Source organism: Microtus pennsylvanicus, chromosome 1, assembly GCF_037038515.1.
Source record: "Microtus pennsylvanicus isolate mMicPen1 chromosome 1, mMicPen1.hap1, whole genome shotgun sequence".
Classification (NCBI taxonomy): Eukaryota; Metazoa; Chordata; class Mammalia; order Rodentia; family Cricetidae; genus Microtus; species Microtus pennsylvanicus.
This window is the reverse complement of record NC_134579.1, coordinates 168,753,131-168,781,098: the sequence shown is the minus strand read 5'-3', so window position 1 is coordinate 168,781,098 and position 27,968 is coordinate 168,753,131. Positions and strand designations below refer to the sequence as shown.

The 27,968-nt window shown below is 41.1% G+C and overlaps 1 protein-coding gene across 2 annotated transcripts in view; it reads left to right on the top strand.

The window, feature by feature from the left end:
* The first annotated feature begins 22,332 nt into the window (after positions 1-22,332).
* Lama4 (laminin subunit alpha 4) overlaps positions 22,333-27,968 on the top strand; it is a 151,505-nt gene continuing 145,869 nt past the window's right edge. The window contains exon 1 of one of the 2 annotated variants that reach the window (XM_075945457.1): positions 22,333-22,900. In XM_075945457.1, coding sequence (XP_075801572.1) covers positions 22,706-22,900 — 195 coding nt within the window. In that variant the 5' untranslated portion in view covers positions 22,333-22,705. The remainder of the gene's footprint in view (positions 22,901-27,968) is intronic. The other variant, XM_075945449.1, reaches the window with a different exon arrangement.

Sequence of the window (27,968 nt, the reverse complement as noted above, 5' to 3'; positions counted from 1 at the left end):
TGGCACGCACCCCTCAGTGTTCTCCCTTGCCACAAACAATGCTTCACCCCAAACAACGGGCGAGCCAACCACAGACCAAAACCTCTAAAATCAGAGACAAAATAGTCAGGCCTGCCCTATCTAGACAGTGAGAGAAAGCTGATCAGTGCAGTAAGTCCTCCTGGGGAAGGAAATATGTACATTATCTTATTTTCTTATACCCCAACTCAGGCATGAGGACTGAGCAATAGATACTAAGTGGTCAACAAATACTCGTTGGGTGAAATTATCATGTTGAAATTTAAAATCAAGAGTCGGGCATGATGGCACATACCTTTAATCCCAACACTCAGTAGACAGAGGCAGGCGGATCTTTGTGAGTCTGAGGCCAGCCTGGTCTACATAATGAGTTTCTGAACATCCAGGACTACATAGAGAGAATGTCTTTTAAAAACAAAAAACTACTTTAAAATCAATGGTAGTTCTTGACTTGTGTTTGTTGTATACATATATCAAAACAAACATATTTATGCTATATAGGCTTATTATATCATTTATTCTGAAAGAATACCCAACAGATTAAAGTAGGTATTTTAAGAGAATCAAGTTGAGTGGGAAATGAAATGAGTCCGTTTGATTTTATTTAATTAGTTCTATATTATTACTTTTAGCAAATATGAGTTTCTTCTATAATTTTATTATGACAATAAAAGATAGAAAAATCACCATAGATAAAAGAGGAATGCCATCATCTGTGTTAGTCATGGAAAAGATTGTGCCCCCTCTCCCTGAAGCCAATGCTCCCATGAATGATACAGAAAAATAGGGAAAGTAAGTGTGTGTGTAAAGAAAACAAGAATCAGTATCGCCCATGAGAAAGAGGATGGTGAGGAAGGGAACACACCTCGCAAGACTGGGAAGGTCCAGAATATGTTCTCCCTCTTAGAGATGCAGAGTGATGGCTCACAACCATCTATAATGAGGTCTGGTGCCTTCTTCTGGCCTGCAGGCACACACACAGACAGAATATTGTATACATAATAAATAAATAAATATTTTTAAAAAACTTTCTGTACCTCAAGACGTGTAAACTCACTAGATATAGTTAAAACTCTATAAAATGAAAATCCACAAAGAAAGCAAAGCAACATGACACCAACATTTGCAGAGTTCCTGTAGATGTCTGATTTTTATAGGGTTTCTATTTAATGTTCTCCAGGTTACAGATACTTATAATATTCTGCAATTAATGACTATAAGGAAAATATTTATTAAACTTTTCAGGTTGTCTGCCTCCATCTGCAGACACACTGGTTATAAAGTAAAACCCTCTGTCTAAATCTCTCAGTAAGAACTCCAAATATGACTGCTTAAAATAGTCTGAGCCCGGCCTTGTTTAAAAAATTGATATTTCTTCTAAAAAGGAGGTAGGCAAGGTCGTTGGACCTTCACCTAAGCCTCAGCTCACTACTCCCAGCTGGTTGTGGCCAATTAGGCTCTAATTGCATGAGACCTCAAGGTTTTCTGGAAAAAACTGGGGTGTACAAGCAAGAAGAAGGAGGAGGAGGGAGAGGAGGAGGATGGGAAGGATGGGGTCCATCTGTGCAATGGTGGAAAAGCTGTTATATATCCAGGGTAAAGGCTCCAAATATTATCTTTGCTAACTTTGTTAAGCTTTAGCTATTTGGATAACAGAAACTCTAACAACTAAACCAAAAACTGACCCATGACTTGCTTGCTGCCTGGACCGTGCTCAAACTGTGAACAAAGTCTCTGAAGAATTGATTGTCCCTCTTTGCCAACCAAGACAGACAGTCTCTCAAGTTCTTCAGACACAGAAAAAAAATCTCTCAGATCTTCTGGGTCTGGCAGCTGAAGGCTAAACTATCCTGTGTGGCAATGAAAGACTTAATATTGTCCTATATGACTTCCTGAAAAACTGATGACTTCAGCTCCAAGACCATCACAGAGGAGCCTCGAGTAACTGTCTGAGTAAGCCTCTATCATTTTAATTGATACAGAGGTCATTTAGATTATACTTCCTGTCCTGTTCAAATTTATCCTTCTAGATGTTGATGGATAACTGTGGCAATAATTGTTCTCAGGCATCAATCACCTATGTCTCATTATAAATAATTAAATAAAAATAAAATTTATAAAGTTATGAAGGTCTAGGAAAATGATTTAGGACGCAAATCGTAAAGGTCAAAAATATAAAAGCACAAATACGTTATGAGGGTCTAAAAAAGTAATTTAAGATACATAAAGATCTGAGAATATGAAATTTTAAAAAAGTTATGAGGGTCTAAAAATGATTTAAGGTGTATAAATGCAAGTTTTAAAAATCTAAAAGAATGATTCAAGATATATAAAACAATTAAAAATGTCTGCAATTTCTTTCCCTCTGCTATACTAGTGTTATAGTAAGACTTCCAAAGGTCAGAGATTTGATATTAATCAATGGTATTAAGATTTTCTCCTAAACTCCTTAACTTTACCTTCTTTTCTCACCCTATACTTCCCCTGGCAGATTTACAATCAATGAAATACTGAAAACTGCTTCAAACACACCAGCCTCAGGTGATCCTTCAAAACCAGCAAGGCCTGGACTTGCTGAGAGGTGATGCAAACCTCATGCTTCTGACAAAAGTTTCTACTAGCTTGAGCCCCAGCTTTGGGTCAGCCTTCCAGACCATTTTAAAGCTACCTACACCACTAGCCTCCTAAGGCCCGGTAAAATACGGACAACAAACCAAACATACCCCACCTCCTCCAGGCCTATGACCAGCATTCCAGTCTTCCGGGGCCTGACAACAGCATCCTATGTCAGTTGAGGAGCAGTTACAGAGGAGACACACATCATTAACAAAAGACATGAATGTTACGTTCAAAGGAAACTAGTTCCTCTCTACCAAAGCGGCCAGTTATTTCTCTATCACTGTCAAAGGGGACAAATGCCTATCTATGGTGCCTATTGACATACCAAAGCTTATGCTGGCCTCCAGAGCTCCTTCGGTATGACAAATACCTGTTAAAATCAAAAAATTAAAAAAAAAAGTTACTCAAGCTGGGGGCTGGGATCTGTAATTAAATGACTTCATAGTTGCCAAATTTTACTTGGATAAGCAAGTGTTTATTTTCTCTATCTTGCTGATTTATGTACCTTAATGCTCGCTTGTAAATGTCAATGTCAAACACTATAGATACCAAGATCCCAAAAATTAAATTCCCCAATTCATTCTCCTAGAGCTAGCAGAGAATACAATGGACTAAAATCCCCTCCTTCTGTTATTCCTTCATGTTACCATAGGCCCTTGTATTATAAACTGGTTTCCTCTGTGTGTGTGTGTGTTCCACACAATTACGCTTTAGCCTTACATAAGTGTGAATCAATGATCTGATTCATGATTGATATGATCTTGAGCCAGTGGGGCATGTGATGGCTAAAGAAACTCCATTGTGTGCCAGGCATCCACGTTGGTACCCATTAGCCATTTGTCTCTGACTCTAGTCCCTGAAAGGTAAGTTCCCAGTTACCCCGACTCAGAGATCCTCACCCAAAATGTACAGCTATGACTACTTGTTATGAGATGACTCATCACTTTCTTGTTTCTGTAATTCCTTACACAGATAGCCAAAGATGGTTTTGACTTGCCTTAGTCCCTTAACATGACAGAACAGGGCTGTTTTCACTTGCCTGCGTGGATACTGAAGATCGTCTTGTGGTTTTCCCCTTTAAAAATTCTTCCCTCAACTGCCTTCTCAAGACAGTCTCAAATTTGTCTCAGTGATTGTTCATCCTGCTGGTAAGCAATCAATAAATCTTTTAACTATAATTGGATTAAGTCTATGGTCTTTTCCCAGGGATGGCAAACACCATAGCACTTGCCCTTAAATAAATGCCTTCCTTTATCAGTTGCCTTGGTCTTGATGTCTCTTCACAACAATAGAACAGTAACTAAGACTCCATGTTAAGAAAAATAAGTGAGAGTCAGGGAAGCATCACATGTATGACATGTTCTCCCAGATGTAGAATCTACATTTATGTAAGTATTAAAGAAAACCATGTGAGGGAAGGAGGGAGTCTAAAGAAGTAGGGGAAGGAATAAGAAAACAAATACCACATGTTCTATTTTGTATTCAGAACCTAGATGTAAATATGCATTTATATGGACACACATGAATGAATACTTCACATACATAATGTGAAAGCAAAAATTAAGCTATTAGGGAGAATTAAGCAAATAGTGGGAAGGCAAAGGGGGAACTAGGAAGGACACTGGGGTGAAGACAAGCAAAATACAATGAAATAGGTGCACAAAGACATCATAAAGAGATTTGTTTTTAAAGCATTTCTGTTGGTTTTCAGAGCCCCTCTGTTGGACTCCTACCTACCACTTTGAGTATATTTAGCTAGCAGATCAGTCCCACAGGAAGGCAGCTGATGATTATGGCTAATGTCCTGGAAGCCATTTCTGAAAAAGATGTTTGACTCCTTCACCAGCCTCATTCCAGAAGCTTTCTGGGCATGTGCATGGTATCGTGCCTTCTTCCTTGAGCCAGCTGGCTTTCCTGAGGGTGCTGCTGACATCCAGCCATTATGTAACAGAATGGGCCAAGTAGAAGGTCGAATCATGACATATTGTATTGTCCACGATTCCAAGAAAAGATGAGAAGCAACTCTTTTGAGTTCTTTTAATGGGAAGGATTGGTGAGATGGGAGAAAAAGCCAGTGTTATTTTGGTGTGACTGCTTTGTATTTAGTGTTCCTGGCTTTGTTTTTAAAAATCTTTTCTTTTATGATGCATCCTTATGATTCAGTCCTATGTAGATTAGAGTTCACCCATATCCTACGTTGGCCTGTTTCATGTGGTATCAAGCCTACTAACAGTCTGGGTTTCACAAATTCTTCACAGAGAGCAAAAGATCTATGAAAGACTTAATCTAAGTAGCAGATTACATAAAAGCTGAGCTGGCACAGAGCTCACGGCTTAAACTACAGAAACACCCAATCTTCCATGTGCTTCAGTAGACTCTAGATACACAGGTCCTCCTCTACACCACAGCCATGCTTGTGACTACTCTTGACTATAACCATGGGGGGCTTCATGTACATTTTGTTCAAGTCTACCTTTTAGCTTTCTTCCTAATCAATTGTTCGGGATCTTCACAAATAACAAGAATAAGCTGCCTCACCACTCATAAAGAGAAACTGAAGAAAATGAATTTCAGCTTCATTAAAATATTGTAACAAGATGTCTTCTGAAGAGCCCTACAGGTGACCTTCCGCTGAGAGCAGCTACCCTGCTAGGGCTGTAATCATGACTTCCTATAACATGCCCTGTGTGGTTCATCTGTTCTTTCTCCGTCTCTGGCTTTCTGAGCTTTGATGGCCTGTTGTCCTAGGAAGCAGGCACCACAGAACCAGGGACAGGCTTTAAAACAGAGTAGTGAACTGGGGACAGGAGACATCAGCAAATTCTTTTCCTTTTGTGGTCTCGCACAGCCTTGCCTCTTTTCTGGCTTGCAGCTCTGACTCTGGCAGACTTTGAAGCTATAATTCATAATTCCAAATTTGATTTGTTGCACAAACTGTCCACAGGCTTTCCTTGAGCACCTAAAAATATAGCTCCGGGCACAAATGACCAGATCGTTAGTTTAACTGCTCCAGTGGGGAAGACTATGGGGTTGTTCTTGATGTGCTGCTGCTTTTGGAACCATTTGCTCCTGGCATGGTCGTAACAGTGTACCTGGGGATCAGTTCTTTCCTTGAACAATGGAGCATGGATGCTGAACAGGGCCCAGGCTCACCTTGTTCCACTTTTTCATTTTGTAAAAGAGGATAGTGAAAACCAGGTTACTAAAAGACTAGATCAAGGCTGTGCCACTGGAGAAGCAGTCTTGAGATGTGAACAACAGGCCTCCAGTCCATGGTCCCTGTGATATGTCTCAGGCCCTTCATGGAATAGTAATGACCTCTTATATTAACCCCACACAGGAAATCACTTTGAATCTCTTCAAGAGGCTAGCCTACTGGATTAAGCATAGAAGTGTCTCAGATCTGTTTTCAATAATCGTCTAGAACAAATGATTTCTTACAGGTCCTTGGTGCATACCACAGTCACTCAAAGCATCACTTCCCTTTAAGAATGAGCCCTGGAAGTTCAGTCCCGAAATTCCCTGTTCATAGAGAAACAAACAAGCAGTCCCCTTTCCTCTCCTCCTTACTTAGAGATGTAGCAGTTCTCTTCCCTGCCATCGCTGACCTCCTGTCATTGGTAGTTTTGTTTTCTAAGAGATATCAATTTCATAATGATAATAGACAGGTTCTTTAACAAATAGAGTGGAATCCGGAACATTTCTCTCTCCCCATTGATGCTGAAAAGTTAAAAATGCCAAAGGTTGATGATGTCAGAAAAAGTGTGATAGAAATAAATGCTGAAGTTCTAAAACTTCTAATGGATTGGAGTCTGAATCTGATTGACTGGGAATTCCTGGTAAGACGTTCTCTCCAAAACATGGTCTACTCCCCTAGAAAATTCTTTTCACCTCTAGACATTCACTTCTAGATAATTTTACTGGGTCTGAGTTTATACATGGAAATTAAAATAGAGAAAGAAGTTGAATAGGGATAAATTCATACTGAAATCACTATGGATAGAAAGAACTAAGTAATTAAGGCAGAGTAGTTGGTGTTTAAGTCATTTAGATAATGTGAAGAATTAAGGTTGGACCTATTGTTGAAGATTACAATGAGCAACGAGGTGGGAAGAATTGGGCAGAAATTGGGGGGAATAAAACATGGTCAGAACATATTGTATAAAATCTTTTAAGAAGAAAAAGAGTAGGGGGAAAAACCGAACAGATGGGACCTATAAACAAGGGCTCGATACTGTCTTAGGATCCTAAAGAAAACATAGCCATGTGATAGCCTAACTAGACGCCTTCATAAGAAATGTTAGTTAATATTAATCATGCTAGCAACATATATTATCTATCACTAAGATGTAGCATCTGAATAGTAAAGTGACTAGGAAATCAAAGAATATTGTACCATTCCAAAAATAACTGCCAATTCCCTTAATTTTATAATCACCATCAACCTACATATTATCTAATTTCTCCAAAACATATTAGACATCTACAACAATAGTAATATTAGTTCTATCAGTAATAGTAATATTGTACAGCTAAAGTTTATAGATGTTCACTCTGTGTCAGGCCTTATTCTGGACATTTGTATATATGATCTTGTTTGATTCACACAAAAATTATATGAGACAAATAGAAGCTCCTTTTTGGAGAGAGTCATCCACGCAAATCTTTCAGGGTCTGAAGCATTAAAATAGGTGTGACCAATGACAACTTCTCTGGATCATTGGGTCACTAAGTAGGAGAAATAAGAACAGGAAGCACAGAGTCTCTGGAGCCAAAGACTGGATTTTAACATCAGTATCTAATTTCTATGGCCTGTTAAATTTAGGGAAAAAAATCCGTATTTATTAAGCTTTGATTTTGTTTTTCTTAATTCTTCTTGCAAATAGCTAACATCCCTACTCAGCAAACCACCTCCACCTAGTTCTTTTTCACTCAGCACAGTGACTTTCAAAATTACAATTCTTGGATTCCTACTGCTCTTTATATTAGCTAAAATCTTTAGGGTTGTTGGGAATAGAAACACTAATTTAACTGGTGGTAAAGTATATTTCTTAGTCTGGGGGATCAATTCCTCACAAAGTTGCTTCTCCTTTGGACTGTCAACTGAGGTAAGATCCCAAATGAAAGAAAGTACTCATCATTCATAACGGATTTATGTTGTTTTTTAAAAAATTCTTTGTAATGTAAGGGACATTATAAGAATATGATCAAAGCACATTATGGACACACATGTTTATAGCATAAGGAAACTCCTTACTTTATAAAAATTAATATGTGCTAAATTTAAGGAGTAATCTAAAAAGCACCAAAGAAACAAAAGCAAACCATACCCATGCTAAGTATGGAAGCACACACCTATAATCCTGGCACACAAGTGGTAAGACTGGGGAATCCTGATTTCAAGGCCAGTCTATAGAATAAGAACTTTTCTCAGGGGAAAAAATAATTATCCAAAACTAAATTCTTTCTCATCTCTAATACCCCTAAGCTGTCCTTTTCATAGTCCTTCCTGTTTTAATAAGGACAACTGCATCAAGCCTGCTCAAGTCAAAAACATGTACCCTGATCAGCCTTGATCTTTTCTTACTCTTGGTCCCACTATCCAGAAGAACCCACTTACTCTATATTCAGAGTAAATTAGACTTTAAGTCACCTCTAATGCTAACATCCTGAGCCCAGCCTCCACAGTCTCTAACCTGCACTATGACAACAGCATCTACATGGTATCCCTGCATCTTTCCTTGCAATCTCCTCTCCAAACAGCACACAGAGTAAGTCAAAGCATGGCATTTCTCTGCATACAACATTACAGAAGAACTGTGGGTGATTGTCCAGGCAGCAAGAAGTCACTGTCAATTCTAGAGTTTTGAGAGTTGTTTACTATTGGGAGTTGTGAACCCCCAGATCCTGAAACAACTTGTTTTCCCTGATCTGAGTGCCTATAGCTGCTCTGAGCACGCGACCCTTAGGAGTTCCTGATGGCAGGAGAGTGGTTTCTGGTGCATTTGGCTGGGGCGTGGCTATCTCTACATAAGCTGCCCCTGAACACAAGAGGGGACATTCTTGGAGCATTCTGGCATCAAGGATGACCCGTGTCTCTCTCTGTCTGTGAGTCTTTGTGTGTTTCAGTTGTCAGCCCCTTGCCTGGTTCACAAACTGTGTGGTGGCGCATAGAGTGCAGAAGGGCTGTGGTGTGCCACAGCTTACAATGCACTTCTTGTTTACTTATGTAATATTATGTTTTTCTGGAGTCTTTGATGGAGTTGAAGAAGAGATACAGTTTTCCTTAGTTATGATAAAAGATAAAGTAAATATAAATGTTTTAACTGTAATTCTTGGTTCATACCTGTTTTGTTATATGTAATTTTACTATATAAAGTTAAAACCTTCCTTTTTATTTAAACAGAAAATGGTGTGGGAAGTCCTTTTGTACATATGTTGCTTTTATTGGTTAATGAATAAAAAAATCTGCCTTGGCCTGTGATAGGGTAGATCAGAAAGATGCCGGGAAAACTAAACTGTATGCTGAGAGAAAGAAGGTAGAGTCAGAAAGATGCCATGGAGCCACCAGAGAAAAAAGACGCAAGCCACCAGTTGAAACCTTAAGGTAGACCACAAGCCTCATTATTAAAATATAAAATAATAAAAATGGGTTAATAAAAGATAAAAGAGCTAGATAGCAATACACTTAAGTATTGCTTAATTAAGCAGTAATTTAAATATTATAGTTTCTGTGTGATTATTTTGGGAGTCTAGGTAGCTAGGAAACTAACAAGTGGCCTCATATACAACAGCCCTCCAAATACCAGCACATTTGCAACAAAAATTCAAAACTCTTTTTTTAAATTGATGCTCCCAATTTACTCAGGAGATCTTATCTTTTTCTACTTCCCATGTAGATTAGATCCAAATATGTCTCTCTTAGAGTCCTCATTGTTGTTCCAGGTTCTTGGGGACTGTGATTTGTAGGCTGGTTTTCTTTGCTTTATGTTTAAAAAACACTTATGAGTGAGTACATATGATAATTGTCTTTCTGGGTCTGGGTTACCTCACCCAATATGACGTTTTCTAGATCCATCTATTTGCCTGTGAATTTCAAGATGTTGTTATTCTTTTCTGCTGTGTAGTACTACATTGTGTAAATGTACCACATTTTCTTTATCCATTCTTTGGTCGAGGTGCATTTAAGTTGTTTCCAGGTTCTGACTATGACAAACAATGCTACTTTGAACATAGTTGAGCATATGTCTTTGTGGCATCATTGCAGATCCTTTGGATATATACCCAAAAGTGGTATTGCTGGGTCTTGGGAAAGTTGTCTCCTAATTTTCTGAGAATTCACCATACTGATATCCAAAGGGGCTGTGCCAGCTTGCACCAGCAATGCAGAAGTGTTCCCTTTACCCCACATCCTCTCCAGCATAAGTTGTCATTGGCGTTTTTGACCTTGGCCATTTTTACAGTTATAAGATGAAATCTCAGAGTTTTTTTGATTTGCATTTCTCTGATGACTAAAAATGTTGAGCATTTCCTTAAGTGTCTTTCAGCCATTTTAGATTCCTCTGTTGAGAGTTCTCTGTTTACATCTGTACTCATTTTTTATTGGATTATTTGTTATTTTGATGACCAATTTCTTGAGTTCTTTCTATATTTTGGAGATCAGTCCTCTGTCTGATGTGTGGTTGGTGAAGATTTTTCTCCATTTTGTAGGCTGTCATTTTGTCTTGTTGACCATGTCTTTTGCTTTACAGAAGTTTTTCAGTTTCAGAAGGTCCAATTTATTAATTGTTTCTCTCAGTGTCTGTGCTACTGGGGTTCTATTTAGGAAGTGGTCTCCTATGCCAATGTGTTCAAGTGTACTTTCCACTTTCTCTTCTATGACGTTCAGTGTGTCTGGCTTTATGTTAAGGTCTTTGATTTATTTGAGTTTTGTGCATGGTGATAGATACAGACCTATTTTCATTCTTCTACATGTTGATATCCAGTTATGCCAGCACCATTTGTTAGAAATGTTTTTTTTTCCATTTGATATTTTTCCTTCATTGTCAAAAATCAGGTGTTTGAAAGTGTGTAGATTAATATCTGGATTTTCAATTTGGTTCCATTGGTCCTTTTGTCTGTTTTTATGCCAATACCAGACTGTTTTCAGTACTGTAGCTCTGTAGTAGAATTTTAAGTCAGAGATTGTGATGCCTCAAGAAATTCTTTTACAGAAATTTTGTACAGGATTGTTTTGGCTATCCTGGGTTTTTTGCTTTTCCATATAAAGTTGAGCACTATTCTTTCCAGGTCTGGGAAGAATTTTGTTGGGATTTTGATGGGCATTGCATTGAATATGTAGATTGCTTTTGGTAAGATTGCCATTTTTACTATGTTAATTCTACCTACCCAAGAGCATTGGAGATCTTTCCATTTTCTGGTGTCTTCTTAAATTTCTTTCTTTAAGGATTTAAAGTTCTTGTCATAAAAGTCTTCCACTTTTTTGGTTAGAGTTACCCTGAGATATTTTATGCTATTTGTGTCTATTGTGAAGGGTGTTGATTCTCTGATTTCTTCCTCAGTCCATTTATCATCTGTGTACAGGAGGGCTACAGATTTTTTTTTAGTTAATCTTGTATCCAGCTACATTACTGTAAGTGTTTATGAGTTGTAGAAGTTCTTGATAGAATTTTTGGAGTCATTTATGTAAGCTATTGTATCATCAGAAAATAGTGAGAGTTTGATTTCTTCTTTTCCTTTTTGTATCCCCTTGATTTCTTTTGTTGTCTTATTGCTCTAGCTAGAACCTAAGAATTATATTTAATAGATATGGAGAGAGTGGACGACCTTGTCTTGTTCCTGATTTAAGTGGAATCGCTGGGAGTTTCTCTCCATTTAGTTGGCTTGTTGTATATTGCCTTTATTATGTTTAGGTATATTCCTTGTATCCATGCTCTCTCCAAGACCTTTATCATGAAGGGATGTTTTATTTTGTCAAAAGCTTTTTCAGCATCTAATGAGATGTTCATGTGGTTTTTATTTTTCAGTTTGTTTATGTGGTGGATTGTGTTAATAGATTTTCATATGTTGAATCATCCCTGCATCTCTGGGATGAAGCTGACTTGATTATGGTGGATGATGGATCTGATGTATTCTTAGATTCAATTTGCCATTATTTTATTTAGTATTTTTGCATCAATGTTTATGAGTGGGAATGGTCTGTAATACTCTTTCTTAGTAATGTCTTTATGTGGTTTAGGTACCAGGGTAATTGTGGCCTCATAAAAAGTTTGACAATGTTCCTCTGTTTCTGTTGTATGGAACAATTTGAAGAGTATTGGTATTAGTTCTTCTTTGAAGATCTTGTAGAATTCTGAGCTGAAACCATCTGGTCCTGGGCTTTTTTTTTTTTTGGTTGGGAGACTTTTGATGACTGTTTCTATTTCTTTAGTACTTATTTGTCTATTAAATTTGCTTAATGTTCTTGATTTAATTTTGGTAAGTGATATTATCCAAGAAGTTGTCCATTTCCTTTAAGTTTTCCAATTTTGTGGAGTACAGGTTTTCAAAATATGGCCTAATGATTTTCTGTATTTCCTCCGTGTCTGTCATTATGTCCCCTTTTCATTTCTTATTTTTGCTAATTTAGATATTCTCTCTGTCTTTTGTTAGTTTGGATAAAAGTTTGTCTATTTTGTTGATTTTCTAAGAAATAGATTTTTACATATTGTTTCTCTGTGATTTCTATTGAAAGGTATATTTGTGCCATAAATGAATAGACTTATCCTATTATAACAAAGTAAGAGAGAAAAGACCCGAGATTGTTCCTCAGTGTTTATATCCAGATAGAAACTCACCCACCCTTGCTACCACAGAGACCCCAGAAGTATTTAAGGTGGTTCTTAGTGATTAACACTTAGAGTCTGTTTCTTATTTAAAGCTTACTCCATCTGCCAGTTTTTAGCTTCCAGGTAAAAATGCTTTATTTTAAATCATTTTAATATTATACTAACTTGGTTAAATACTTTATTTTACTTTTGTAATGAATCAAACTTTCTTAAGGTTCTGCCTTAAGCCTTGTGTTTTCCTATAAAGCTGTCTAAACATAAAAATAACAAAGGGTAATTTAAGAGGCTGGAGAGATGTTGCCAGGTTTAAGAGCTTTTGCTGCTCTTGCAGAGGACCAGAGTTTGATTCCCTGCACCTGTAGCTATAAGCAAAAATAACCTTCAAGCTAGGTTAAATTCTTTCTTGAATTCACTTGAATTTCTTGAATCAACTCTTTGTCTCATTGATTCTTTGTATTGTTTTCTTTGTTACTATTTTGTTGATTTCAGCTCTCAGTTTATTTCTTGCCATCTAGTTCTCTTGGGTGAGTTTGCTTCTTTTTGTTCTAAAGTTTTCAAATGTTTTGTTAATTCACTAGTGTGGAAGTTAACACTGCTTTCATTGTGTCCCATAACTTTGGGAATGTTGTATGGTCATTTTCATTGAATTTTAGGAAGTCTTTAATTTCTCCCTTTATTTCTTCCTTGACCCATTGATGATTCAGGTGAACACTGTTTAATTTCCATGTGTTTGTGGGCTTTCTAGAATGAGTATTGCTGTTGAATTCTGGTTTTAAGCCATGGTTATCTGATAAGACACATGGGGTTGTTCCAATTTTTTCTATCTGTTTCATAACTGAGTATGTGGTCAATTTTTGAGAGGGTTCCATGAGGTGCTGAGAAGAAGGTATATTCTTTTATGTTTGGATGGAATATTCTATTGGTGTCTGTTAAGTCCAGTTTAGTCATAACATCTGTTAGTTTTCTTATTTCTCTGTTAATTTTTTGTCTGACTGACCTGTTCAGTGGTGAGAGTGGAATGTTGAAGTCTCCCACTATTAGTGTGTGAGGTTTAATGTATGGTTTAAGCTTTATAAGTGTTTCTTTCTTGTATTTGGGAAAATAAATGTTCAGTACTGAGATTTCCATTTGATGGATTTTTCCTGTGACTAATATGAAATGTCCTTCTTTGTCTCTTTTGATTAATTTTAGTTTGAAGTCTATTTTGTTAGATATTAGGATAGCTACACCAGCTTGTTTCTTAGGTCCATTTGATTGGAAATTTTTTTTCAACCCTTTACTCTGAGGCGATGTTTCTCTTTGAGGTTGAGGTGTGTTTCTTGTATGTAGAAGAAGGGTGGATTCTGTTTTTGTATCCAATCTGTTAGCCTGTGTCTTTTTATAGGAGAGTTGACTCCATTTATATTAAGGAATATTAATGACCAGTGATTGCTATCTCCTGTTAATTTAGTTTTTATTGTTGGTGATGTGAATTTGTGTGTGTTTCCCCTTCTTTGGGATTTGATGCTGTGAGATCATCAATTGTCTGTGTTTTTGTTGATGTAGGGTTGGAAACTACTACTTGGGTTAGAGTTTTCCTTCTAGCACTTTGTGTAGGGCTGAGTTTATGGCTAGGTATTGGTTAAATCTGGTTCTGTTGTGAAATATCTTGTTTTGTCCTTCAATGGTGAGTGAAAATTTTGCTAAGTATAGTAGTCTGGGCTGGCATCCATTGTCCCTTAGTGTCTGCATAATGCTTGACCATGACCTTCTGGTTTTCATTGTCTCCAACAAGAAATCAGCTGTAATTCTGATAGGTCTGCCTTTATATGTTACTGCCTTTATATGCTTTTTGCCTTTGCAGCTCTTAATATTATTTATTTATTCTGTATGTTTAGTGTTTTGATTATTATGTGGCTAGGGGACTTTTTTTTTTCATCCAGTCTATTTGGTGTTCTATAAGCTTCTTGTATCTTCAGAGTTGAACTTCTTCTCCTGATTCTATACCTATTATTCTTAGGTTTGGTCTTTTCATGGTGTCCCATATTTCCTGGATATTTTGTCTTAAGTATTTGTTAGAGTTAATGTTTACTTTGACTGATAGGTCTATTTCTTTTATTGTATCTTCAGTGCTTGAGATTCTCTCTTCCATCTCTTGTATTCTGCTATTTGTTTGAATTTTTGGTTTCTATTCATTTTCTTATGATTTCTATTTTTATAATTCCTTCAGCTTGTGTTATCTTTATTGTCTCTATTTCAGTTTTCACGTCTTGAATGGTTTCTTTCATATGTTTGCTTGCTTTTTCTTGGTTTTCTTTAAGGGATTCACTAATGTCTTCCAATTTTTTGTGTGTCTTTTCCTCCATTTCTTTGAGGGAGTCTCTCATTTCCTCTTTAAGAGTCTCAAACATTCTCCTGATATTATTTTTAGGTCATTTTTTTCTGCTTCATTTATATTTGGTTGTTCAAGTCTTGCTGTTGTAGGGTCTCTAGATTTTACTGATGTTGTGTTGCTCTTTGTGGTGTTGCTTGTGTTCTTACCTTGTCTACTCATTTTTTCCTCTAATTGGTGTGGTTGGGGCTGTCTGTGACTCTGGTGATTAATCTTCTCAATGACAGTGGATCCAAGGCTCAGATGGTTGTTCCTTGTGGTACAGTCAGTACCATGGTTCTAGTTATGCTATTGGTCACTCTGTGTTCCTGGAGGTCACTCAGTGCTCCCAGGGTTTGTTCCACTCCCACGGAGTTTGCTATCTTAGGCCTGCTCTGGTCTAGGTTGCTGGCTCAGACTTGTTTCTGTAAATGTCCTTGGTCTGGATCTGCTCTGCAGAGGTCCCTGGCTTGGGGTTGGTCCTGCAAAGGTCTCTGGCTGTGATCTTCTCCCTGGGGGGGGGGGGGAGTCTCAGGTGCGCCCAGACCTGCAGAAGACTTGGCTCAGGCCTATTCACTCAGAGGTCCCAGACTCATACCCAGATCTGCAGGGGTCCTGGCTCAGGTCTACTCCTTTGAAGGTCCCAGATTCATGCTCAGACCCACAGAGGTCCTAGCTCAGGCTTAGTTCCTTGGAAGTCCCAGACTCATGCCCAGATCAGCAGGGGTCCTGGCTCAGGTCAACTCCTTTGAAGGTCCCAGATTCATGCTCAGACCCGCAGCAGTCTCTGGCACTGGCCTATCCACTCAGCAGTTGCTCCCCTATACCTGCTCCTATGGAGTTCGCTGTCTCAGGTCTGCTCTGGCTTAGGTTGCTGGTTCAGTCCTATTTCTGTGGAATTTGTTTCCTCAGGCCTGCTCTGGCCCAGGTCACTGGCTCAGTCCTGCTCCTGTGGAGTTAGCTGCCTCGGGCCTGCTCTGTCCCAAAACTCTTATAATTATCTCAAAGGCCTTCATCGGTGTCCCTATGACAACCTTTCTGACTTGATTTCCAGCTGTTCTTTATGGCTGAAACTTCACTTTAACCACTTCTTTGCCCTACCAAGCCTCGATCCTTTCTCTCTGGCCTGTTCCTCTGCATTGACAGATGGTCTGGTCTTCTCTTAATCCCTGTCGGTGAAGCCTGTCTGGCTGCTTCACAGTAGCTTTGCCCTCCTTCTCCAGCTTGTCTGTTCTGTTCTTTTGCCTTGATTCTTTTATTCTTCTCCAAGGTACATTTGACATATAATACATTTTTGTTATTTAGTTTTTCTCTCTCTGTCTCTGTCTCTCTCCCTCCCTCCCTCTCTCCTTCCTTCTCTTCCTCCCTCTCACTTACCTAAAGGTTATCTAATTGTTAATTATAGCATCCCAGGAGTTCCTATTCTGTCCTAATCTTGCCACCTGGCTGACTGGCTCCAATGCCAATCATTCTCTATTTGGCTCATTATGAGGAACATCAATCATTTTCCATTATCACTTGTGAACTAATTATCTTGCTAAGTCAAAAAGGGTGAGCAAAGACCAGGCAAAGCTATGATTCCACTTAGGGCCATTCTCTGTCACCTATGCACCAGCTATTAAGTGCATCTTGCAGCTGGGTGTCCCCATTCACTACATTACTCTCAAATGCTTTCTGAGAATCCCTGTTTGCAGACACAGTCCCTATCATCAAAGCTTTGAAAGATGTAAGGATAGAAAAGGGTTCTCAACCTACTAACTATCTCTCAATCTGCCCCCCAAGGAAGACCACAGCCTCACAAGGTGCTCCTCCCAAAAGACACGTTTGAACATGGCAGGCTCTTCACAGTCACATACTGGAATCACACTGACACTGTGTGTGTGTCTTAAAGGCCTTAAAAGAGTAGAAACAGACTGTTCTATTTTTATAAAATCTGCAGATGAAGTACACAAAAGTATCATACATAAAATATATAGTGGCATCTATAAAACATAAAATATGTAAAATACATCATTGTAGACATAATTGAAGATTGAAGATCCTTCAGGAAATCACCTTCAGGGCAGTTATTAGCCAATGCAATCGTGTATATTGACTGTTTCATCCTTTTTTGGTGTCTTTAATTTCCTGTTTTGTGGAATTATTTTGCCTGGTACATTTTAAGTTTTTCAAGTGCACATAGGACTGTGCCATTCCTAGGTTTAAATTTCTTTGTCTGAAAAGACAACAACAACAGTACACATGAACTCAGTCACAGAATAGCATTCATGATTCTCCTCCAAAAAGCTCCAACTGGTGCTGGGTGGCAGGAGGATCATATGTCCTTTTTCTGCTAATATCCTGGTCTTCTCCTTCATTAGTGACATTAGTGACTACTTGAAGCCCAGGCCACACAAGGAGGTAGGATGACATGTGCTGGACCACAGAGAAAAATGTTGTTCTCCCTCATCTAGTTTTCTGGAGATTTTGCTCAACACGTAAGTATTATGAGTAGCTCTCCATTTTTCATCTTTGCATCCAGAAGGAACTGCTGTTGCACACAAGTCACTGACTTCTGAAACAGAGGGTCAGAGGCCATTTGAACTAGCAGTTAACCTGTGAGTCATGACCCTCACCGCAGTCACCTGTCTTATATCCTACATATCAGATATTTGCATTTTGATTCATAACAGTAGCAAAATTACAGTTATGAAGTAGCAATAAAATAATTTTATAGTTGGGGGTCATCACAGCATAAGGAACTGTATCGAAGAGTCACAGCATTAGACAGGTTGAGAATCGCTGATTGAGACAGTCACGTGCCTTCCTGTTTCTTCTGTGATGTCAGTGTCTCTGTTCTCCAGTTCTCCACTCTTTCAGTCCTGGACCCGTTGCTCTTTCTCCCCATCAATTAAAAGTCAGCCCAGTTGCATCCTTCTAGAACATTCTTTAACTTCTAGCTGCATCTTGGTAAGAGCCTGTGGTGGTTTGAGTAAGAATGGCACCCATACACTCATATTTGAATGCCTAGGGAGTGGCGTTAAGAAATATGGCCTTGTTGAAGAGAGTCTGCCTCTGTGATGGGCTTTGAGGTTTTAGAAGCCCAAGCTAGGCCCAGTGTCACTTCCTCTTCCTACGGTCTGCCAGTCAAGATGTAGCACTCTGAGCTACCTCTCCAGCACTTTGTCTACCTGCATGCTGCCATGCTTCTCACCGTGATGATGACGGCCCAAACCTCTGAACTGTAAGCCAGCCCCAGTTAAATGTTTTCCTTTATAAGAGTTGCTCTTGTCATGGTGTCTCTTCACAGCAAGCAAAACCCTAACTAAGACAGAGCCTGTTCAAATAATTTTATCAGTAGCCCATCTTCATTTCCACGAAATTAATTTACATTTCTTATAGAGTGTACTTACATCTGCTTCAGCTGGTGTTTGATTCCTTGGCCGTTAAGGTTATGTTTTGACCATTTACTCTAATTATCTAAACTTGACCTCAAGAGATACTCAATAAATGATGATTAGGTAAGTGGAAAAGTGGGTGGATGGTGAAGAACGGAGGTAATATATGCTCAAATCCAAGAGGCCAGGATAGAAAAAGAATTGAATTCAATATAGCATACTGTCCACATCCTGAGTAAAAGCCTGGAGGACCCAATGAGAAGACCTTAAAAGGCCTCCTCCAGCTCCCAGCTCTCTTGCTTTTGGTCCTGCTCATACAGTCTGAACTTTCATCACAGTTATATGTGACGGATGATCTTGTGTGGGGAAATGGAAGTGTTCCTAGAAAAAAAAAATGAGACCTATGTATGCTTTGCATTCCTACCACAGAATTATCAACTAGAGACTTTATGGGGATGGGGGGGCAGCCAGCTCCCACTCCTTTCTCTGACCAATATTGTCATGAAGTTATTGTCACTAGTACACAGTCCCCACAACAATCCCCCATCTAGTGATGCCAAGATTAGCACCTACGAATCCAAAATAGCAGCTGACACAAGGTTCTATTTGCAGAAGGGCACATGGGACGTGTTAACAACACGCTGGGGAGCTCAGTGGCTGCTGAGAACAGACCCCCACAGCAGAGCTCTGCTGGGGCAGGCAGCCTTGATCTTTATCTGCAGATAACTCGGCAGGTTCTTATAAGGGAATTCCAGAACTTTCTTTTGATAAAGCCTCAAAACCACCAGGTCTGCTGCTGCCAAAACTAAAAATAGCTTGGTCTGGTCATGGAAAGGCAGTTGATCTGGGAAGTGGAAAAGTGCGGGGCTCTCATTTAATGCTAACTGATTTGGTGTCCTTGGACAAGCCATTCAGCCTCTGAGCCTCTCCTAATGTCCATGTTGATCTTGGGGAAGGTAGACACCCTCCTCCTCCTCCAGGAAACAAGGACAGGATTCTGAAGATATTTGTTGAGACTTCCTCCACAATTTTAGGAAAGGAAGGAGGAAGGGAAAATAGTCACAGAGTGGAAAAGGTCCCTGATTTTTCTTTTAGTAGAAGATAAAAACCACCATTCAGGCTTTTCAAGGCCTGAGTGACCCTGTGGTGAGGTGGAGGTGCCCTTTACTCTACTGCCTTCTAGCTTACTGTGAAATAGTCCTCTATGCTTGCTCACTCCACAACAGCCCTACCTAAGACCCATGACATCCCCAATCAAGAGCTAGGGCAGAGGAGGGCCTGGGAGTGGCCAGAAAGAGAAATGGCTGACCTCAGCCAAGAGGAGTTCCCCCAGTCCAGGATAAATAAACACGATTGCTTTTCTTCTTTAGGATGTGTCTTGCTATTCTTTTTTAAACTTCAATATATTACATAATTAAGTTGTCTTTACCAAGCATGGACTTGGTAAGTCAGTGAATATTAATATTTTGTTTACATTATTTACTACCACTAATAACTCAGTGAAAGAAGCACCCATTGTTCCCATTTTACAGGTGATAAAACTGACATTAGAAAAGACTAAGCTTTGGGTCAAGCTCTTAGAACTGCTACAAACATGGCTAAGAACTCTGTTAAATTTCATACAAAAACCTATGGGTGCATGTGTATACATACACATATATATGTATATATTTTATCATTTGCCAAAGAAACAATAACAGATAAGAGAAAAATTGAAAGCATATAGTTAATGAAAAAAGAAGTTCATAGGTCCCAGATAAATACACCCCAATTCCAACTGTTAAGCCTTGTAGACCATATATACTGACTAGAGGGCATGGAGAATAGGTCCCAGGCTAAATAACAAGTGTGTAACTGGCTGATAGCTAAGGAAGAGTATGTTAGGTCCTTCTGGAGGCAAATGTGAGCAGTTTGAGTTTGATAAAGCACTCAGTATCTGAAGCCAGACTGCATATGTGTGTGAGTACATGTGGTGTGTAATAATATTATTATTAAAGTTATGAAGTTGGAGGGTATAACAGGATAATTGAGCATCGTTGTTCCTCCTCAGAGTCTGGTCACCTTCTCTTCCAGCAGAAATCTTTTCAAGAACCATCTAAACCAAACACAAACTTAATTTAATAAATTAACCAATTTATATGGAGAAAAAAACAAACAAATCAGTTTAACGGTTTCTTGTATTGTTGTTAAATTTCTAAACCAAAACAAGACAGATATCGTGGGATCTATGATAACTCTGCTTCTTCCGACATTAGCTCTTTCATGTTACACCATTTTATTATTTAAAATCAAGAACCTCACGGTCACCAAGCACATGCTCACTGCTCAGCGCACACAGAAGGCATTATACTACATTAGAGGTATTTATATTGTTATTGTTTATTCTGTCCACCAAAAGATCTTTATTGACAATAGATTAATAAGTAGACAGGAGCTGCTCAGGCCTGCTTCACATATTGGTAGGTGGCACCAGGATTTAAGTGGCCTAGACAGGAGATATAGGAGTTTCAGGATAGACCACACCTAGCACACAGGCCCTGGTGGAACTTGGATGTCATTCTAGTTTAAGATGTTTAGTCTAGTTTAAGATGCTGTTTCTGGAAGAACCATTCACTTCTTATCCATGTCCAGAGGTCAGCAGGTCCCATTCTTCCTCAACGCTGTTCCTTGGAGACTGTTGCTTCTATCGGCACCCAATGTTATTCCAGATCAGGTCTGCATCTGCATCCTGAAAACAGTCTGAAAGATTTAGGGAACACAGAAACTAACCTTCAGTGGTGTGGCTTCATTACCAGTAGGTTTACCTAAACTAAGCTATAGTGCCAGACCAGGCTAGGGTTGCCAAATGGAAACGACAACCTCCACTCTCCCAGACAGTTATCAGTGCAAACTGTTGGAACATAGAAAGCAACTCAAAAAGACAGAGCCCACTTCCTCTGTGTCCCAGCTCTGTCTTTATCTTATCAGTTTCAGTGGGTTACACACCTGAAGCAGAGCTTTAGACCAAGAAGGCTTACATCCAATTCAGCTTTCTACCTTGGGTGGCCTTGGGGAATCTCCTTTCTTCTTCCACAACAAGGAAGTAATAGCTCTGCCATGCAGAAATGCTGTCGTGTTTACAAATAGCATAAGGAAAGTAGCTGGCACATGGAAGAGGAGAAATGGTTGTTTTGTGTATCTTTAGACACAACAATCCATCCTGTGGAAAGGGGCTCATACCAATGTTCAGGGAGTTGATTTATTGCGTGATCGTGATTCCCGGTTCCTCGAAACTGGCCTGGGTATCCTTGTATGGTTATTTTCCCATCTGGCAATTTTAAAGCCACATTGGGGGCCTCCCAGAGACACCTAAAGCTCTGACCTGAAGCCCATAGGCACAAAGGCACCTGTTAGCTGCAGTAGGTGCCCATCAAGGGCGTTCCCGCGCACAGCTGTAGCCCAAGTCTATGGCAATCTTGGAAAGGTTACTCCATTCAGACAGATGTAGTAGGCATGAGATTACAGCCAAGAGGAAGAGGTCAGGGCTACGGGCTGTGGGCTGCATATTTGACAGGCACATACACTGCAAGCCTTGTTCTGTGGTCCCTCACAAAGCACCTCTTTAGGAAAAAACAAGATGTTCTTTGTAAATAAAAGTTCATGCATTTCAATAATGAAGTCATTTTCTAGCACTGTAGTGAAAGATATTCTCTCCAGCCCGCTGGGTGAGGACCGGCAGAGGAAGAGGAGTGGCCAGTGAACGTCGATAGAAGAGAGCCACCGACTATCTCTAGAAGAGAGGAGAACTTGTCCAGAAATGCCGCTAGTTCCTGAGGTCACCTACCTCAGGCTCCCTCCCGCCCCTGGAATCCCTTTTCCGCCCACTTTCCTGTACACTAGAGGCGGGAGGCACATACAAATCTATATAAATATAGATCAGACATCCGGCGCCTTGGCTATGTAAATAAGGGATGTGGGGAAGCAATCGGGAACGCTGAATATTCATCTTAAGTCCTTGGAGGTGCTCCAAACTGCAAGGGGGGAGGGGAAGCGGGCGACAAGGAAAGGCCTGACCTCAGGGTCTGAAAGCCAACTTGGAGTGGGAGGGCCTGGAAGGGGAAGGTGGAAAGGGAGTGGTGAGAATGAGTGTGGGAAGGAAGCCAGAGCTGCGCCGTCCTCGGTCCCAGCCGCCAGGGAGAGGAGGTGGCCAGGCGCGCTCCCCCGGCTCCTGCCAGTCCCGCTCTGCTGCCTTTTGATGCTCGCCGGGCGCCTGTAGGTCCCAGAGCCCAAGCCTTGGGAGCGCCGGAGAGGAGAGACAAAGTGAGAGGGTGGGTGGGAGGGAAAGGCGAGTAGCAGAGGGACCACGTTGACTCTCACTTTCTACTTCTAAAAACAACAAAGTTGTACCTTGGGTTCCTGGATCTAAATACCGCCAAAGAAGATAAAACACCAGCCATCGCTGCACCTCTGGGGGTGCCCACCAAGAGTCCCAGATCCTTCGCTCTAGGAAGGGCTTGTCGAATACCAGCGGAGCGATGGCTTGGAGCACAGCCTGGTGCTCAATCCTGCCCCTGTGGCTTCTCTGGGGTGCTGCCTGCTCCCGCGCGGCGTCCGGGGACGGCAATGCTTTTCCTTTTGACATCGAGGGGAGCTCAGTGGTCGGTAGGCAAGACCCACCTGAGACCAGCGACCCCCGCGTGACACTGGGACGCCTGCCGCCTGCTGCTGAGGTAAGGTGTCCCCTGCCACCCTGCTGCGCACCTGTGCTTACCGGCTGGACCACAATCCTCTTTTTTTCTGTGTTCCTTTCTGACAGCCTAGAGTTTCACTGGACTGGGTCCCCTCAGTTGAAATAAAGAGTTCTGTTTTGTCAGTTGGATTTGGATGTGAGTTGAAAGGTGAGGCGTTGCAACCTGTCTCTTCCAGCTGACCAAGTGCTAGTACCTTTCATGTTCCACATGGGTCTGTGAAACTCACAAAAGACCTCGGCAGTATGCAGGTGGTGGTCTTTTGGTGTGTCCAATAGTCGAGCCTTGTTGCTTAATGTGTGTGCCCCTCACTATCTCCCTGTTCCTCTCTGCTCTTTGAACAATGGGAACAATATTGCTAAAAGACCTAACCTTCTGTCTGGAACTAAACAAAAGGTTTTCTTCAAGGCTGGGGGTGGGGTGCCGCCGATGGGGTGCTGGAGGTGGGGTGCTGAGGGAGGGCGTTAATCTGCTGTAAAAGAAGCTGTTAGGAAATTTTAGGGCCGATGCCTTAAACAGAAGTAAACCACTCTAAGCCAGAAGCAAGATTAAATCAAGCTCAGTTCACAAAGAGAGATGATCACCATATACTATTGATCAAATGCTTATTCAAAGAGACACTGTTCTTATACATTAAGAGACTTTTAAGTTGAAAAGTAGCTGAAGTGTAGACATTTAGAGGAGAATAAATGTAGTAAGTGATTTAAGAGTCCCTGAGCCTAGACAGATAATAGCATGTCCAGGCCGTGGGAGATGCTAAGGAGGAGAAAAATGAAGTCACCTAAGTTCATGGGAAAGGAAAGAGCAATTGACCTAACAGCACACACACACACACACACACACACACACACACACACACACACACACACGCCACTGTACCCATGGCTACAACAATCCTACAACTAAAGTAGTGATGCAGGTTGGTGTTACAATCGGTGAAGTCTCAACTGTTGCTCCTAGTTCTACTCATTGGTAACATAACTAGAGTTACTAATTGTTGATTAGAAATAAAATGCAAGATAGCCCTTCTTAAGTGAAAGCTCTACTCATGTTTCTGAGGCAGGGGCCAGGTAAATAGAACCAGCGCGTTTGGGTTCAGAGTAAAAGCCCCATGAGCAGGAAGGGGCCTGGCTTCTGATCACACCCCGACGCGGGGGACAGGCCAGACTAGCCAAACTCTGTCAATGGGAAGTAATGCACTGCTTCTCTGCACTCTTGGAACGAACCCCAGGCAACATTATCTCCACACCTGTTGCTTCCAGCAGGGAAAGCCCCTGAATGAAACGCTGGGCCTAAGAGTAGATTAAGACACGCAATTAAACTTGGACTACAGGTAAACAGTAAATAAGCCTTTATCATGTCCCGACTGTGGAAGATTCATTTTTGCTCATGCTTTCATTAGTCATCTTAATTCAACTTGTCCGGGCATTCTGGATGTGAATATGTTAAATCTAAAGACAGGATCATATCATACATAGCTATTTTTTGTATTTGTATCTCATAACAGTTATTTGAATGTTAGGGTGCCTTAAGGTTAATGTTGAGGCTGCCAGCAATTTCTGATGCTCACACATGTTCAGCACAGTGGCAACAAAGCATTGAAGATGGCAGATTTTCTTTTTTTTTTAATCTTTTTTTTTATTGAGAAAATGAGAAAAAAAACAAGTTTCCACCTCCTCCCAACCTCCCATTTCCCTCCCCCTCCTCCCACCCTTCTCCCCCTCCTCCCACCCTTCTCCCCCTCCCCCCACTCCTTTCCCCCTCCCTTTCCAGTCCAAAGAGCTGTCAGGGTTCCCTGCCCTGTGGTAAGTCCTAGGTCCTCCCCCCCCCATCCATATCTAGGAAGGTGAACATCCAAACTGGGTAGGCTCCCACAAAGCCAGCACATTACGTAGGATCAAAACCCCTTGCCATTGTCCTTGGCGTCTCATCAGCTCTCATTGTTCGCCATGTTCAGAGAGTCCAGTTTTATCCCATGCTTTTTCAGTCACAGTCCAGCTGGCCTTGGTGAGCTCCCAATAGATCAGCCCCACTGTCTCAGTGGGTGGGTGCACCCCTCGTGGTCCCGACTTCTTTGCTCTTGTTCTCCCTCCTTCTGCTTCTCATTGGGACCTTGGGAGCTCAGTCCAGTGCTCCAGTGTGGGTCTCTGTCTCTATCTCCATCCATCAGATGGCAGATTTTCTGATCAGGTTTAAACTGCAAGCTTCCTCACTTTACCAAAGTAATAGCTTGCCCAAGTTGCACGTTGAGAAACTTGAGGCTTAGAGAAGTCAATGATAACTATTTTTATATGTTCTCTGGTTACCATGGTGATGGTAGTACAGTATTTAACATAGGTATAAGTGATCATACTGAATTACTACCATAGATGGATTAGTGTTGGGTTTTTTTTTTATCCCTTATTTGGTGTTATTTCTCAGAGATTTTTAAGCTACTAACTTACCTAATGTTTGTTAATATCTGTGTTTGTCTATATTGTTCCGATCAGAAGGAATGCCCCATAGGCAGTTAAATGTACAATATTGTCAGGGTCTACTAGGGTCAAAATACTAGTTGAGGAATTTAGGAGAGAGAAAGACGGTATTAGTCATCCCAGGGAAGATTACAGTAGACAGGGTAGGATACCACTAATTATATTTCCAAAGGATAGTTTCACAGAGAGCCTCCAGTTCGCCTGTGGTCTCCAGATGATCCCAGTGCCCTGGCAGCAGGTTTCCCATGCTCTTTATAGCCAGTGAGGCAGATCTTAAACCAAAAACACCCCAGAGTTGTAATAACATGGAATGACTGTTTTACTGGGTTGGGCCAGGAAACTGTATTTACATCAAACAGAATATGGTCACATTATTCATGGGAGGGGTTCAAATGTGGGTGGGAGGGTGCTCTAAAAATATGTCCACTTTATTTGAATTGGATTTATATGAATGGTTATTCTCCAACCAACTCTCCAAAAGCAGGAAGAAAAAAAAGTAAGGCAAGCATGGGTCAGTGGGAGGAGCTTGGCAGAAGTCCCCTAATGCTCCCCCCAAATTCCATGGCTGGATGCTTGTCCTAGAGCAGTGGCTCGGACCCACAGTGGTACTCAGTGTGAGCTGGGAGCAAATAGGAAAGAAAAAGTAACAGACTGGAAGGACAAGATGGGCTGGCAGGCCAAGAAGGAAGAGCCAACCTTTCTTTGGGAAAAGCTTCCCTGTAGGAGGGAAAGAATGTGAGAGAGACGCACCCAAAGGGAACTCTACACCCCACGTGAGGATTTTCCTGCCTCCTGCTCCTCGACAAACAATTTACTGAGTCCATTACCGCTGAGTGTATGGCAGTGATGTTTTAGTGGGTGAGTGTGGCCCAGAAGGAGACCAATCTTTTCAAAAGCAGCATTCAGCATTCTGAGAACATTTTAAAAGGAGAACAGAACCCCTTCAGTTTGTCACGTGCAGTGTGAAAGTCTAAAAGTTGTGCTTGGGCGGGGGTGGGGGGTGGGGGGGTGGGGGGGGATGTAGTTGGTTCGCTAGGAGCTGGGGAGAGAACTGTTTCTTTCTACTCTCGCCTGGAGGGTGGTGGCAATTGATAAGAATGATGAAACCAAGTTGGGGAAATCTGTATGTGTGGATTTTACTGCGAGGTAAGTGACCCGAATCTAGCTGAAGTCTTCTTGACCCCAGAGAACCGTAGCAAATGTCCCCAGGCCACCAGCATCAGAGTACCCCTGGGGAAAGCAAGATTCTCCTCAATGGAGACACAGCCAGGAGTCAGCCAAGGTCAAGAACACTGGGCTAGAGGTAGAGGCTAGATGGACGGGCAACAAGCAGCATTGAGAAATGAAGGGCAAAGAAGGAACGCTGGGAGGGCCAGGAGGTAGTGGGTGGCTGCGAGTTCATCCTTGTGACTGGTTTTGATACCTACCTGAGAAAGAGAAATCACTGATCAAGGTGAAAATTCTCCGAGAGGAGAAAATAGGGCTCCAGGCCCTAACGCGAGTGCACCGTTATCTCATGCTAACTTCCCTCCAGAAATACCGCTGCTACTTGGGCCCATGGACACTTCACGCTGAATGAACTTACCTGCTTAAAGGAGCTCTATGGAGACCATTCTGAGGGACTTTCCCTCCATTAGTTTCTGTGTTGACGTAGTCCCATGCCCTGACACACTGTTAGGCTCCTTGCCACGGAAGGGTTGCGGAATGTTTACAGAAAATCCTATCTCTTTCCCAATCTGCTTTCCTTTTCCTTATCTCAACCCCTTGCTTTGAAAAAGATTGTGTAGCCAATAAATCATCCAGCCACTAACCTAGGCAGCCACCCCGGGGGGCTGTTGCAGTGCTAGATTAGGTCTTTGGAATCTCTACTTCTTACATTCACACAATAAGCAGATTTCCAGAGAAAAGCAAACAAACAAACAACAAACGGGCAGCAAAAACACTTTCACCATTCCCTTCAAGTGGTAAGCCATCTGAGAGAAAATAATGACACCCATCAGAAGAGGCGAATGCTCTTACAGACTGACTACGAGCTAAGTACCATGCAGAAAACGAAGTAGACCAGGAGGACACCATAGTCTACTTGCCGAATTGCAAAGAAGATTTCATACCACTTGCTTTAGAAAGACTGGGACAGCGTTGCCATGGTAGAGCTTACACTCCCTAAAGCATCTCCTGTCACCTCCACTAGTCGCTAGGACTGTACAGTTGTCATCTCATGTCACAGACGGGGAAACAGGTACAGAGCCAGAGGCCCGAGCTCCTAGCCGCGAAGTGGCTCAGCCGGGATAGAGTTTATAAAATCCATTTGACTGTGCAGGAATATGTAGAAGAGTGTACAGAACCATCCATAGGGATCATTTTATTCAAATTTTGAGAGTGCTTTTTTTTTTAAAATGAAGTATACAATACACTATTCAATATCCTATTCGGTGCTACTGGAAGAGCCGTGTAAGCTACATACACTGTTAGAACGAATTTCTTTTTCTTTTATTGAGGGGACTGGGTGGCATCCTGTGCCTGGGTGCTTGTGTGGTGGTCAGCAGACAACTTGCGAGAGTCTTCAAAGTTCATCC